The 14,462-nt window shown below is 47.4% G+C and overlaps 1 protein-coding gene across 1 annotated transcript in view; it reads right to left on the bottom strand.

The window, feature by feature from the left end:
- LOC149370725 (uncharacterized) overlaps positions 1-14,462 on the bottom strand; it is a 100,630-nt gene that overhangs the window by 58,730 nt on the left and 27,438 nt on the right. The window contains exon 4 of the mRNA XM_089562930.1: positions 516-625. Coding sequence (XP_089419056.1) covers positions 516-625 — 110 coding nt within the window. The remainder of the gene's footprint in view (positions 1-515; positions 626-14,462) is intronic.

Below are 14,462 nucleotides of genomic sequence, written 5' to 3'. Positions count from 1 at the left end.
TGCATGACGTGACTGTCGGGTTAGAAGACCAGCGAAGGACCGCTTCTCAAAGAAAAAAAGAAGGCTGCGAGATGCATGTGTGCGTAATGTAAAGAGCTTGTAGAGTTGTGAAGGAGGGCTGATTGACTTCTAACACTGTGCCGTTCAGCTTTCGAAGGGTTGGTTTGGAGTTTGCAATTTTTGAATGTTCTAATGTAATTGAAAACAAAAGGCTGGGGATGATCCGGTCATGTAATGAGAATGGAGGACGAGCACATTGGAAAGAAGGTGATGAGGCTTGATGTTAGAGGGAAGAAATCGGGGTAACGACCATGGAGGAGGGCGTGAGACAGTGAGGAGCAAGACATTAAACTGAAAAGGCCCAATAAGAAATGCTGTCATGACAAAGTTTTGTGGAGGCGACTCAGTAGAAACAGCTCAAAAGGGGGAAAAGCTGCAAACAGCAATACATCAGCGTTTGTTACTTGGCAGTCTACTGCGCATCTCATGACGGAAGCGATGCATTCCAAACTTACCCGGGAGCGTAGTTGCACACGAGGATTTCCTGTTTCCCTGCGCTGGGTTGGCTGGCCAGTTGGAACTTCACGAAATGGCAGCCGACGTAAATCGTCTTTGCCCAGATCAGCTGCAAAAAAGCAGCGTATGGGCAATGAGTGCGCTCTATGGCGCACTTCAAGCGGAAGGGGTTGTCGACTAAGAGAGCGTAATTGATGTTCATGGGTTGGTTATATTTATTTATTTATTTATTTATTTATTTATTTATTTATTTATTTATTTATTTGAACATACTGCAGGCCCTTTTCGGGCCCATGCAGGAGTGTTTACAATGCATCATTGGTCAAACAGAGTAAAAACAAAAATTCAAAAATACAGAGATGTTCTCTGACCCAAACACAAAAAGATTAGGGGAGAATTAAACAGAAAAGTCAATTTTTTCGATATAATTAAGAAATAGTTCCACGGACGTACACTTCACCGCATCTTCAGGCAATTTATTCCAATATGATATAGCATCTGGAAACAGGGAGTACCTGTGGATATTTACACGGCTGACTGGTTGACGAAGTGTTTTACTATGGTTTGTTCTAGACGAGTGTTTGAATGGCGGGTGTAAGTATTGTGAATTGGCTATTTTGAAGTGACCGTGAAGAAGTTGGAACAATAACTTTAATCTTGAAATGATTCTTCTCTGTGACAGGCTTTGTAAATTTGACTGAACTATTAGACTGGTAGCGCTAGTTTGACGTGAATACTTTGAATAGACAAACCTCACTGCTAGTTTTTGGATGCGCTCTAATTTGTTGATTAAACTTTTTTGATGGGGGGCTCCAGACTATATCCGCATATTCTAGGGTAGGTCTTATAAGAGTTTTATAGGCACTGAGTTTAATATGGGCCGGCGTGTTACGGAGCTTTCTCCTTAAATAATGTAATTTACCTTCAGCTTTAGAGCAAATGGATTTGATGTAGGGCTCCCAACGCAGGTTAGATGTTAGGATGAGCCCCAGATACTTCACCTGATCATATTTTTTAACCTGTGTGTCACCAAGTGTGTATGTAAAACTTAGAGGATACTTCTTATTAGTGAATGTGATACTTTTGGTTTTATCTGCGTTAAGTTTCATTCCCCAGGTCATACACCAAGCGTGGATTGATTCTAGGGAATTGTTAAGGAGAATTTGATCGTCAGAATTTTTTACAGCTATATATACGACACAATCGTCTGCAAAAAGGCGAAGCTGGATCGTTGAACTAACACAGGAATGAATATCATTTATACCGGGTGTTTTTTTTAGAAGGTCCAAAATTTTTAAAGAAAGGTAAATTTCTTTAGATTTATTTTAACCCTGGGGCTATACTGAGGGCTACGGCGGACACCAGGTAAGAGGCAAACTACTTTAATTAGTTCGCTGATTAACTGAATACGTTAATTAACTTTTATCATTTTTATTTTAGGGGATATGTTGTATTAGCAGAATTGGAGATCGTCTTCCAAACAGTCCAGCTAAGAAAAAAGATTTTCATGAAAAAATTTTTTGCGCGCGTAACGAAGCGAGAAAAAGTCACCCTGGTAGGCAGCTTCGCACTGTAACACAGCGTCTGTGATGTAGCTCGCTCCGCCCTGCACTTTGTGTCAATGCGTTTTTGTTCCAGCGCGGCATTCCGTGAGGCCGCGGAGCGAAGCGAGATAAACAGCGATAGCGCAGGCCGCCAGTCCGGGACGCGTGACGCAAAGCGCAGGGCGGAGTGAACTACGTCAGAAGCGCTCCCGCCGCTGCGTTAAGGTGTGAAGATGCCTACCAGGGTGAATTTTTCGCGCCTCGTAACGTGCGTGAAAAATTTTTATTTAAAATTGCTTTTTCTCCGTTGGACTGTTTAGAGGACGATCTCCAATTCTGCGAATACAACATATCCCCTAAAACAAAAATTAAAAAAGTTAATCAACATATTTACTTATTCAGCGAACTAATTAAAGCAGTTTTCCTCTTGCCTGGCGCCCGCCGTAGCCTCCAGTATAGTCCCAGTGCTAAAATAAATCTACAGCAATTTACCGTTTTTTAAAAATTTCGGACCTTCTAAAAAAAACACCCGGTATAAATGAGGAACAAAAGAGGCGCAAGTACTGATCCCTGGGGTACACCCGAATACACATCCAGGTTTTGCGAAACGTATTCACCTATTTTAACGCATTGTTTTCTGTTCTGCAAATAGCAGGAAATCCATGACACAATGTTGCGATCAATGCCAAAAGATAGTAATTTTGTTACAAGGTCATCGTGAGGAACAACATCAAACGCTTTAGAGAAGTCTAAGAATATAGCATCTATCTGGTAGCCTTCATTAATTGTGTTAGCGATGTCGTGAGTAATTTCAGCAAGCTGCGTTACTGTTGAAAGCCCTGTTCTGAAACCATGTTGTTTTTCATAAATGAGATTATTATTTTCTAGATATGAGATTATGGCTTTAAAAATAATGTGTTCTATCATTTTACAACTAGTGCTTGTTAACGATATCGGACGATAATTATTCAGTTCAGTTTTAGGACCCGATTTGTGTATAGGAATTATTTTGGCACAGCGCCAGTCATCTGGAATTAGGAGTGTTTGTGAAGATGTTGTGTAAATTTTATGCAGATATTTAGACACCCAGTCAGCGTATCGGACTAAAAATGTGTTTGAGATGGAATCAGGACCCGGAGATTTTTTTGTGTCAAGTGTTTGTAAAAGAGAAAGGATTCCATCTTCACTAATGATTAGTTCTGTCATGGGTTCCTTGATTGTGTATGCGGGTAGAGAAGCGTGAGAGGCTGTTCTGGTGAAAACGGACTGGATAGGATAGGATAGGATAACTTTATTTGGCTCTAGCACAAGTCCTTTTTTTTATGTGGTCAGATGAGTCCATCCGCAACGGTCGGTTGCCCCTATTCCAGGGCTCCGCTGGATGCTGCCGTCAGCTGAGCTCGCCGTATCAATCCGATCTGGTCATCGCGGCAGTCGCTGGAGAGCAGACCCTCCCATTGCTCCACACTTGGGTTTTGTATAACTGGGACGATGTCGACTTTTTGACATGCCCATGTGATGTGATACAGTGTAGGTTTTTCATGGCACCACGGACAATTGTGTGCGTAAAGTGTGGGGTGAATTTTACTTAGTGTGTTTAGATTTGGATATGACCCCGTTTGCAGTTGTCTCCATGTGACAGCCTCTTCTTTGTTTAAAGATTTGTGCGGTGGTGGGTACCGCATCCTGCTGCCTTTGTAGTTGTTGAGTATGGCCGAGTATTCCTGAGGTACTGGCAGGGATTCCTCAAGGTCGTTGACGTTGGATGCTCGGTAGTTAGTATATCCTCGAGCTATCCTGTCTGCCTCTTGGTTTCCTGCCACCCCCGTGTGCCCCGGTACCCAGATGATCTTATGTTTGATCGGCTTGTGTGGTTTTGCATGTGTTTGTTGCGTCTTGCAGTCTACAGAGCGGAGTATGCGGAGCGCTCTGTGACCGACTCTGCCGCAAAGATAGTTGCGGCAGGCTGCTTGTGAATCAGTAAGAATTGTCAGTGACCGCCCAGTCCGATAGCCCTCCGCTGCCGCTAGAGCGACGGCCGCTTCTTCAGCCTCAGCTATCGTGCAGTCTTGCAGGGAGGCGCTGGTAATCTCGTGTAATTCTGAGTTGACTACAGTTGCCACTGCGTTGTTGGTGCCTTGTCCCCTAGTCATGGCATATGTGGCAGCGTCGACATACACTGTTGTATCCTGGGATGCGTGTGTTTTCTGTAAGCGGTCGGCCCTTGCCTCTCTTCGGTCTTTGTGGAGGTTCGGGTCCATGTTTCTTGGTATTGGTGCCACCCTGAGCGTGCTGCGGTACTCATCGGGGATCGTTTTAGTTCTCAATATTTCTCGAATTTGTTCGGTGTAGCCCAGTTTCTTTAAAAGAACTCTGCCTGTGGAGGTCTGCTGTAGTCTGCGCATTTGGGCAACATGCTGCGCTTCCCGTAATTCCTCGAACGTGTTGTGCAGTCCCAAGGCTAAGAGCTTTTCAGTTGAGGTGTTATGGGGTAGCCGAAGCGCGGTTTTATACGCTTTGCGTAAAATCGCGTCCGCCTGTTGTATTTCACTTTTGATATGATTGTAGTAGGGGAGACTGTATGTCGCCCGGCTGACCACTAGGCTCCTGACCAGCTTGAGTGTGTCTTCTTCGCGCATGCCATGACGTCTGTGTGAGATGCGCGTAATCATGCGGGCCACTTGAAGTGTAGATGCCTTTAATAGCGCAAGGGTGTGAGTACAGCGTTGATTTGACTGCATCCACATCCCTAGTACCCGTATGAGTGTCTTCTCTGGTATTGGTTCTCCTTCGAGGTAAACTTGTAGTCGAAGTTCTTTACTGGTAGGGACTGTTCGGTTCCGTTTTCCTCTCCAAACCCGTAAGAGCTCAGATTTTTCGGTCGAGCATGCTAGCCCTCTTGCTTTGACATAGTTTTCAACGCAGGTGGCCGCTTCTTGTAGCCTATCCTCTTTCTCGCCGAGTGAGCCAGTGTTAGTCCATATTGTGATGTCGTCGGCATAAATGGCATGGTGGATATCGTCAATTTCTTTTAGTTGCTTCGCCAGTCCGATCATGGCCACGTTGAATAGCGTGGGTGAAATGACCGACCCTTGAGGTGTTCCCTTGTTAGGCGTTCGAAACTTCTCGGACCGAAGTTCTCCTATACCGATGGTTGCAGTTCTGTTGGATAGAAATGCTTTGACGAAGCTGTGAATCCTGCGCCCGCAGTTCAGGTTGTCCAGGCCCGTAAGGATTGCTTCGTGGCTCACATTGTCAAAAGCCCCTTTGATGTCTAGGGCCATTATCACGTTTTCTCCGTCCCGAGGAACGTTCCGAAGTACACCTTCATATAATTGGAGGAGTACGTCTTGAGCTGATAATTTTGCTCTAAAGCCGAACATGCTGTGAGGGATCAGTTCGTTGTCTTCCATGTAGTTTTGAAGTCTCTGCGTTACCACTCGCTCGTATAGTTTTCCCAGGCATGACGTAAGCGAGATCGGCCTGAGGTTTTCTATCTGCAGTTTCTTGCCTGGCTTGGGTATCATCACCACTTCAGCATGCTTCCACTCCTCGGGGACAGTTTCAGCTTCCCAATGTTTGTTTAGGAAGTCTGTCAGTTCAGCGACCAGCGCATCGCTGAGGTTGCGGATGAGTGCGTTGTTTATTTTATCCGCTCCCGCGGCCGTATTTCTGGTGGTGTTTCGCATGGCCGCGTAGACCTCTTCTCGTGTGATGGGTCTGTCCAGATTAGCGTTATCGTCTCCCCGGTACTCCCCTGTATAGGTCGGCGGGTTCGTGCTGCCAAAGCATTTGGCGCGCAATCTGTCGAGGAGTTCCGAGTCAGTGCCCTCGAACTGGTGAATGAACCGGTATATGGATTTATTGTTGTCAGCTTTTGTCTTTGTCGGATCGAGGAGCGCTCTAAGGATACGCCAAGTCCGTGTCGTGCTTAGCGTCCCACTAAGGGAATCGCTGAATTGTTGCCAATTTTGTTTTGCCAGCTGTGTGGCGTATTCCTCTGCTTTCGCTGTAATTTCGGCGATTTTAAGCTTGAGTTTCCTGTTATGTTTTTGTTTTTTCCATCTCCTGGTGAGACTGCGCCTAGCATCCCAAAGCTTGAGCAGCCGACCGTCCACCTCGGGTGTTTCCGCTGTTCGGTTTATGGTTTTGGTGTACTTGTCTTGCGTATCCCTTAGCATGCTTCCCCATTCCTCTAACGACTGTATGCCATTCTCGGTATGGTTGCTGTCGCATGCTTCGCGGAACGCATTCCAGTCCGTTATTTTTGCCGCGCCCAACTGGCGTCTCAGCCTGTCTGAGGTTACTTGCGTCTTGAGTATGTAGTGGTCGCTGCCTAAATTTTCCAATAGGTTCTCCCATTGTGTTTGTCCGAGTCCTCTTACGAATGTGAGGTCGGGGCAGGTGTCGATGCTGACGCTATTTCCAATTCTGGTAGGGGTTGCTGGGTCCGTGAGTAGGTTGCAGTTGAAGTTATCTGCAACCTCGGCAAGCGTTTTGCCTTTAATGGTGGCCTTTTGGTACCCCCAGCTCTTGTCCATGGCGTTGAAATCCCCCAAAATGATTAACGTGTTGTTTTTCGCTAGTCTGTGGACACCGTGAAAAAGTTCAAAAAATTTTGCTTTTCTTTGCCTCGGGGGGCTGTACACGTTGACGATGAATACACTTCCCCCTTTCCTTTTCTTTTTCGGTACGATCTCTACAATCACATGCTCAATGTCAGTGTCGGGTATGCTGTCGTGATTGATGGCTATGACTGCCTTGCTCACTAAGATGGCTGTCTTTCCCGTCATGTGGCTGTCGTAGCATGTGTATCCCGTGAGAGTGGGTGTCGCGCCCGTTTCTTGAAGTGCGATAACGTCAGGTGGTGTTAGCTGCATCTGAATGAATTGTTTGATGAGGCCTTGTTTCTTGCGATAGCCTCTGCAGTTCCATTGCCATATGTCTAAGATGTCTTGTTTGCTGTGTTTCGTGTTAGCCATGATTTAGGTTCTTGAGCTTGTGCAATTGCCCGTTCCCTGGGATGTAGATGGATTGGCGAGAGCTGCTAACGCAGGACGGTTGTAGGCCTTTTCCTTAATGTTCTCTGTGTGTTTTTGTTTGCGGAAAGCACTCCGTAGCTCTGCTAGTTGTCCTTGTACCTGATGCATTGTCTGTTGCATCATTTGTTGCACCATTTGTTGCATCATCTGTTGTATTTCCGCTTTGAAGTTTGAGCGTTCCTCATCGCTCATCTGCAACGAGGAGTTCGTTTGTGTAGCGTTCGACAGCGGGTGGCAGTTGGATTTTAGGTCTTGAACTATCTTTGTGAGTTCCGCAATTTGGCGTTCCAACTCATTCTGTTTAACGCGAGCAAGTTCTAGTTCGCGCTTAAGTGCTGCTTTCTCTGCGTCTCCGTGTTCAAGGTCACGGTTGTTTGCGTTGTTTGTATTGGTGTTGAATTTGTTACAAGTCCCACCCGAATGTGGAGCAAACCCGGGAGCATCGGCTCTCCAGCTCACCTTGTTGCTGCTTTTCTGGGCGGACCCGGTGTCTTCGTTCTTCCGGTGCTGGTTCCCGGCATTCGTCCCCGCAGGGGGTGGCAGGGGGGGAAACGAATGGGACCGCGAGCGATGCCGTGATGAGCGGGATCCCGAGCGGCTCCGTGATGACTCTCCCTCCGAGCTGAACCACCGCGGCCGTCTGCTGCGGTCACCGCGGCTGCGGCGTCTGCTGTCGCGTCCGCCGCTGTTGCTGGCGTTTTCACCTGTAGCGTTGCTGAGGGCGGTCTTGGTTTGCTGCCTTCTGACTTTCTTGAGTCGTTCGCGGCAGTCCTTCGACCCGGTAGGGTGGGCCTCACCACAAATTACGCACTTTGGAGTGCAGGAATGTCCAGTCGGCGGGTTTTGCGTTCCGCACTGGCTACACGCGCGCACATTAGGTGTGGGGCACACGTCGGAGCGGTGGCCTTGCTGGAAACACACATAACACACTTGTCTCGTGGGGCGGTACGGGTAGCATGCCGTCTCGCCCCCGTAGTAGATAACATATTTTGGGACAATGGGACCGTCAAAGGTGATGACGGCCGTCTTGGTTTTTCCTAACATCCGGGCGCTGAGTATGGTGACTCCTTGGGTGCGCACTCGTAAATGGGCCTTGAGTTCTTCCGGTGTCGTCCCGGGATCAATTCCATGTATCACGCCACGTTGGACATCGTCCGGCGCGGCCACGTAGGTGTTCATCTCAAATGCGCGTCCCGCAAAGGTGAGGCTGGTAATGCGTCTCACGAGTTGGGCAGCTGATTCATGTGGGGTGCTTACGATAATGATGTTAGATCCTGGCCGGAGCCGTATGATGAAATCTTCGTCTTTGCATTGTTGGTTGCACGCTGCAACAACAGCGCGGGCTACCTGGTGGGTGTGAAGCTGTCTGACAGCAAGTCCTTTCTTCGGTCGAATGATAATTTTGAAATCGTTCTTAGGGAGCGGAGGCAGCCTGCGCCTTGGCTGGTGTCCTGTTCCTTGTCCGTTGGCGTTTCTGCCGGCGGCGGCTGGCCCTCCGTCGGTTGGGGTGAGTTGAGTTGAGTTGTCTTCGCCGGGGTTGTTTTGGGTGGTCGAATTGTTCCCCGCAGCGATCCGTCTGCTTTTCCTCTGGAGTTTCTTCTGGCGTTTGGACAATGCCAATTCCCAGCTGGCGTCGTTGTTGTAAGGGTTGGGCGGCTCCTGCGTGGCGGACGCCGCGTCAGCGTTGCTCACCGGGCTCTCGGAGTCAGTGGTGTTGAGGTCGTCCTCATCCATCTCCTGGGCGTCCGGTAAGTTTTGGGGCAATCCTTCCATGGTCTGATCGAATGTGTCGTTCGCAGAGCGGGGTCGATTTCAGGCCGCACCACCGCTGCCTTGTCAGGCCTACTGGCCCATGTATTCCCGTAGGCGAAGATGCCCTGCCGGTAGGCTCGGCGAGACGCCGTCCGAATCGCAGAGTCAAGTCCGATGAGGAGCCAAAATTTGGTCCTACCGTTCGGAACCTGGTGTCCAGGTGGGGCAGCTTGTGAGTTCTTTCAGCTCCAAATAAAATCTGGTGGCGCTGTGGATTGGTACGGTTCGGAATGGTCAAAAACTGCGGAGGCAATGCGACACACGTCCGCACCTCTCGGCAGCCATGACGGATCTCAACGGACTGGAAAAACTTGTTGAATTCATTTGCAATGTCATCAGGTTTACTTATGGTGTCGCTGAAATCTGTAATGATGGAACCAGTTGACTGTTCTTCAGATAAGTAGCGCCAAAACTTATGAGGGTTGTGAGCCATGAAGGAAGGCAGCGTCAAATCAAAGAAGTGAGTTTTTGCGTCTCGGATTTTGCTCTGTAAGCAGTTAACAAGAGTTGCAATGTCATTGTTGTTTCCTTTTTTACGGCGTTGTTTTATTTTTCTTTTAAGTTGAATTATCTCGCGCGTTATCCACTAGTACTCCCTGTTTATGCGTTTTTTTTCGAAGCGGAACGTATCTCTTTTCGCAAGTATTTACAATGTTTTTGAAACAGGACCATAGTTCACGAACGTCGGTCAGTGCGCTGAATTCGGCAAAGCTGTTCTCAAGTGCATTTAGAATTGCAGGGTCATCTGCACGCTCATAGTCCTTGACAAAGGTTGGCAGTGTTTTCTTCTTTTTGCAAGTGGCTACTATGGGGCATGACAATACTAGCAGTTTGTGGTCAGATATGCCGTCTTCGATGCGCACTGAACACCCTGGAAGTGTACTGCTAACAAAAATTAAATCAAGAAGTGAAGAGGAAGACGACAGAACTCGGGTCTTATCGGTAACCAGCTGATCTAAGGAAAAACTAAATGCTGTAAATAAAAGCGTTTCCGCGCTTTGGGCATCTTTTCCGTAGTGTGAAAAGTCCGCCCAATTTATCCCTGGCAAGTTAAAGTCCCCCGATAAAATCAACTTAGATCTTGAGTTAGTGTGCTGGGACAGATAATCGTTCATTTTTTCAAGATAATCTGGCGGGGCGTTTGGGAGTCGATACACGCCTCCCAGTAATATACATTTACCGGAATATGTTATTTTGCACCACACACTTTCGTGGTCATCAATACCCTTCAGGACTGACACCCCCTCGCGAACCCCTATCTTTACGTAGCAATTTATATGTTGATGGGACAACTTCCGAATCACGTACGCCTGCTTGTAACCATGTTTCTGTTATAATTATAATGTGAGGATGGTGTCCCAGAATTAGCTGCTCGAGGTGACCTAACTTGTTTACTATACTTCTAGCATTGAATGACAGGATTCTTAGTGTTTTGGTTTTGGCCGGTCAGATATTATTACTGTTCGTGCTTGCTGCTCCTGGAGTTGAGTTAGGCTTGGGTGTGCCTTGCATCATCGGCCCTTCTTGTTATTTCGACCCTGGTTTGTTGTGTTTCATCCCAAATGAAAACCTTGCCATTGACCTTTAGCTTATCAAAGGAAAACGACACCTTTGCCTCAGCCGCCCTCTCTCGCTCCGATGAGCGCTATAGCTTAGTGCGTAAGTCTCGTACCCTTTTTGAAAAATCTTCAGATATGGAAATGTTAGAGCCCTTTAGTTTGGAACAGCTTGACATAATATCTGTTTTCTCTGCGGAATTGAAGAACCGAACTATGACTGGACGTGGTGTTTTGCCTTTAGGATTACCTATCCTGTGAATTCTTTCGGCCGATTTCACTTCCATGCCCAGCTTGTCTCTGAAGATTTCTTGCTTAACGTGTTCCTCAAGTGATTTAGCGTCTTCCTCCGGTTTTCCAAGTCATCTATTTTTGCTGCTATACCGTGAATGTGTTTGTTCGTACTTCTGTATAGTCTTTCACTTTCATCAAGTCTTTCTTCGCATTTCTTCAACCTACCTAAGTCGTTTTCAATTGTTTCAATTCTCAACCTCATATTATCAACCGTTCTCTCGACATGTTTTAGGTTTGTAACTAACTCCTGCAAAGTTTTGTTTGTTTTTGCTTGTTCTTTCAGAATTTTTTTCAGTAGTTCATTGCTAAGATGACCGTCAGAGTCAGAGTGAGAGCTAGGGCCTGGGTTGAGTTCAATGTCACCGGATGTCAACAGTAAAAGCCTAATGACACTATAACAGTCACAAAGCATGCTCAGGAGAAATTGTGGACTACAAGGAATGCATGTATGCTTTGTCCCGTGCTCCCTTGCCATGCATACACACCGAACATAGTCAATAAAGGCACCTTTATTACGCCTTTTCTTACTTATGAAGCTCTTGTTTTCTACTCAGGTATTTTAGTGTGGTAGCACTACTGGGCACATTTTCCGATTTAGGGGACATGTACGCACGTGTCTGAAGCCTGCTTTGTGGTAGGTGGCCCACCTCTCCACCGGTTTGTGGGCAACCTGCCAGGTGTGTACACCTTGCAGACATTGTCAGGCGTAACCTTCACAGAGGTAAACGCCTGAGTGAAGGATGCACCTAGGTGAAGGTCCTGAAAGTGTACGGTTTCTGGGGAAAGGAATTTAGATGAAATGCCTTTAGATCAAAGGCCTTTAGTGTAAATGACTTATGGTAAAGGTCTTCAGGGGGCAGTTCCTCATGGTGAAGGCCTTCATGATAAATGTCTTCCGGGCAAACCTTCATGGTAAGGACCTTTAGGCCAAATGTCTTTAGAATGTAAGGACCTTAACCGTCCACTGTAACTAGTTCGACTGCACAATAATCCGCGCTTAGCCATGCTAAACAGTTAAGTGCCCACCACAACTAATGGTACTGCACGATATTCCGTACTTAGCCATGCTAAAGAGCCTACTGTTTTTTTCTCCCGCTACGAAGCTATCGTGGATAACAACGGTAAACTATCCTGCCGTCTAGGGGGTCATGTATGAACTGTATGCTTGTTGGGAAGACAGTGGGTCATGTATGAACTGTATGCTTGTTAGGAAGACAGTGATGCCTTTAATTGGTTTTGAGGTGTGCTTAAATCGGGATTGCTATCGAGGTAAGGTGCCCGCCAGTGCGCAGATTGCAAGCTCGAGCCCTGCGCTGTGCGTACACACGCAAGCTGCCGCCGTTAGTGTTGCGGCCTTTGCTGTGCTTGCTGTGTTAATGTTGACAACGTGACGGCGCCCTGCCTGCCTGCTTCGGACCAAATACAGCGTCGCCATTGCATTCTTCGACGCAATAGCTCGCTCTAAATAGTTGCATTCGTATTAATATTGCGCATTCTCACCCTTACATAAAGAGATTTGAGAGAAGTAAGCATTTTCTAGGATAAATTTGAATACTTCCTTGCTCTTAAGCCTAACTATGTACGATGCTCACTGTCAGCGTTCCAATGGCACTGGGAGATGTTGCTATCCAACTCTCTGCCGGTATTTGCAGTTTCAAATAATTTAATCATTTGCTCGTTAAGACAACAAACCTATGAATGAATTCATTACAGCATTATTTATACAGAACAGTTTCCTGGGGCCCACAGTTCAGCTTTGCCTTGATGTCACTAGATGGCGCCACAGTTTGATACGCTTTTTGGGCGCTGCGTTTGTGATGCTCATTACCCATGCTGCAGGGGTACGTTTTAATGGCACCTGAATCGCATGGCATTCGAAACTTCCAAAGGCATTCGGACTCTAGACTCGCACGCAGCTGTACAGCAATTTCCAAACGCATTCGAAAGCTTCAGCATTCACTCTCTGTATCGTAGTAGCGCTGCTGCTGCCGAGTTTCGTTTTTGGGCGTTCGCTTATTTTCAGCGTGTACATAGACGCGACGACGAGGTTGGCGGACCCCGCGGTCATACAAGACCGGCAACGACACCAGCACGACCAACAGCAGCATGTTATTATATAGTGTGACACGTTTTTTAGAGCGCCGACACCGACATGTCCGGATCATCGGCGGTCTCGCCGATAATGTCCCCGGCACATCGGCGATTGTGCCAAACCATTACGCTGATGACGCGATGGTACGAATCCATTCAACCTTGTTTCTTCCGTATCCATATTGGAAATTAGTGAAACGAGTGGCTGCACTTCACATGTGCACACTTCAACACTCACCAGTGATAAACTAAATTATTTAGTTTTAAGTGAGAACGATTCTCCCCCGCGACTAGAAGGCCTATAGCGAGTCTTAAGGTTTCTGTGTGCGACTTAGGCGGCTGTGGAGAGCGAACTGAGAAGTTTTAGCGAATGCCAAAATTCCATCGAGTGCAGCTTTCGCAACGCTGACGTGAAGTCGAGTACTGCTTATATTCGCGGGATGCGCACACCGCGAACGGGAAGCGCATGGTGTTACCCAGAATGCCGAGCAATGCTTTAGATGCCCACGTCGTCATCAGTTGATAAAATTAGGTTGTTTCAATCAATTCGAGCGGTTACTGAACGTACAGCCTTTGTCAAAAGTTTAGAGCCCAGGGGGTTTTCTTTCGAGCCACACTGTATCGTTCTTAATGGATCTCTAGCGCTCCAAATTTCCTGGACACGAGAAGATTTCTGGTACTGCCTCCTGCAATAGGTAGGACTTCCATGAATACTCCTAGAGTCCCGATATAAAGCTTGGAAGTGAACCCCCTGGGCTCTAAACTTTTGACAAAGACTGTACGTGCACCCTTCCAATTTTTTAACGGTATCACGCGAGCATCGGCCGTTCGCTTGATCAGCGCCCTATGACGGAACAAATCGGCAAACTCGCTGATAGTTGCCGCACGCGCACGAAGCCCAAGGCGCGGCGGCCGTCACCTGCCAGGCTGTTCCTGGAGCCGCGCGCTGCCCCTGACCATTTCCTACGCTTACCGCATTACCTGGCATTTTCTATCTCCCGCTTAACAAAATCGCGGGCCACAGCCATATCCGCATACAACTGCAAACAAAAGAGCAAACGAAAGATTGATCCCAAGGTTCGTTGGAGAAACGCGGAGTAAAGCTGTTTGCAGCTGGGTGGCACGTGGCTTCTCCTGAATACCGGCGGCGCGTATGCCGATCAAAGGAGGGTCGGGGGCTGGGCGCAGCTCCTGGAACAGCCTAGCAGACGACGGCCGCTTCGACCTGGGCTTCGTGCACATGCGGCAACGCTCAGCGAGTTTGCCGATACGTTCCGTGGTAGGGCGCTGATCAAGCGAATGGTCGATGCTCGCGTGATACCGTTAAAAAAATTGGAAGGGTGTACAGAGTCGATCACACTTGTCTAGAGCGCCCGAGCGGTGTGCTGGGGAGCAAATTAAGTTAAATATTATAACAGATGCTTTGCTGGAATAAGGCTCTAGTGCCTTTGCGGTGTACACGCCTCTTAGGCTTCTCCCCAGCGCTAGTATTATTAGTGAAAGTCAATGCCTACTTTAAATTTCGCTTCATTTCCACCAGACGGCACCACTCGAGCGCTCTAGACAGGTGGGATCGACTATGTACTTCTGAATAAAGGTATTTAAAA

The sequence above is a fragment of the Amblyomma mixtum genome, chromosome 1 (assembly GCF_055824585.1).
Source record: "Amblyomma mixtum isolate Tamu chromosome 1, ASM5582458v1, whole genome shotgun sequence".
Classification (NCBI taxonomy): Eukaryota; Metazoa; Arthropoda; class Arachnida; order Ixodida; family Ixodidae; genus Amblyomma; species Amblyomma mixtum.
Note: the sequence above shows the minus strand (reverse complement) of the source record. Positions and strands in the feature narration are given on the sequence as shown.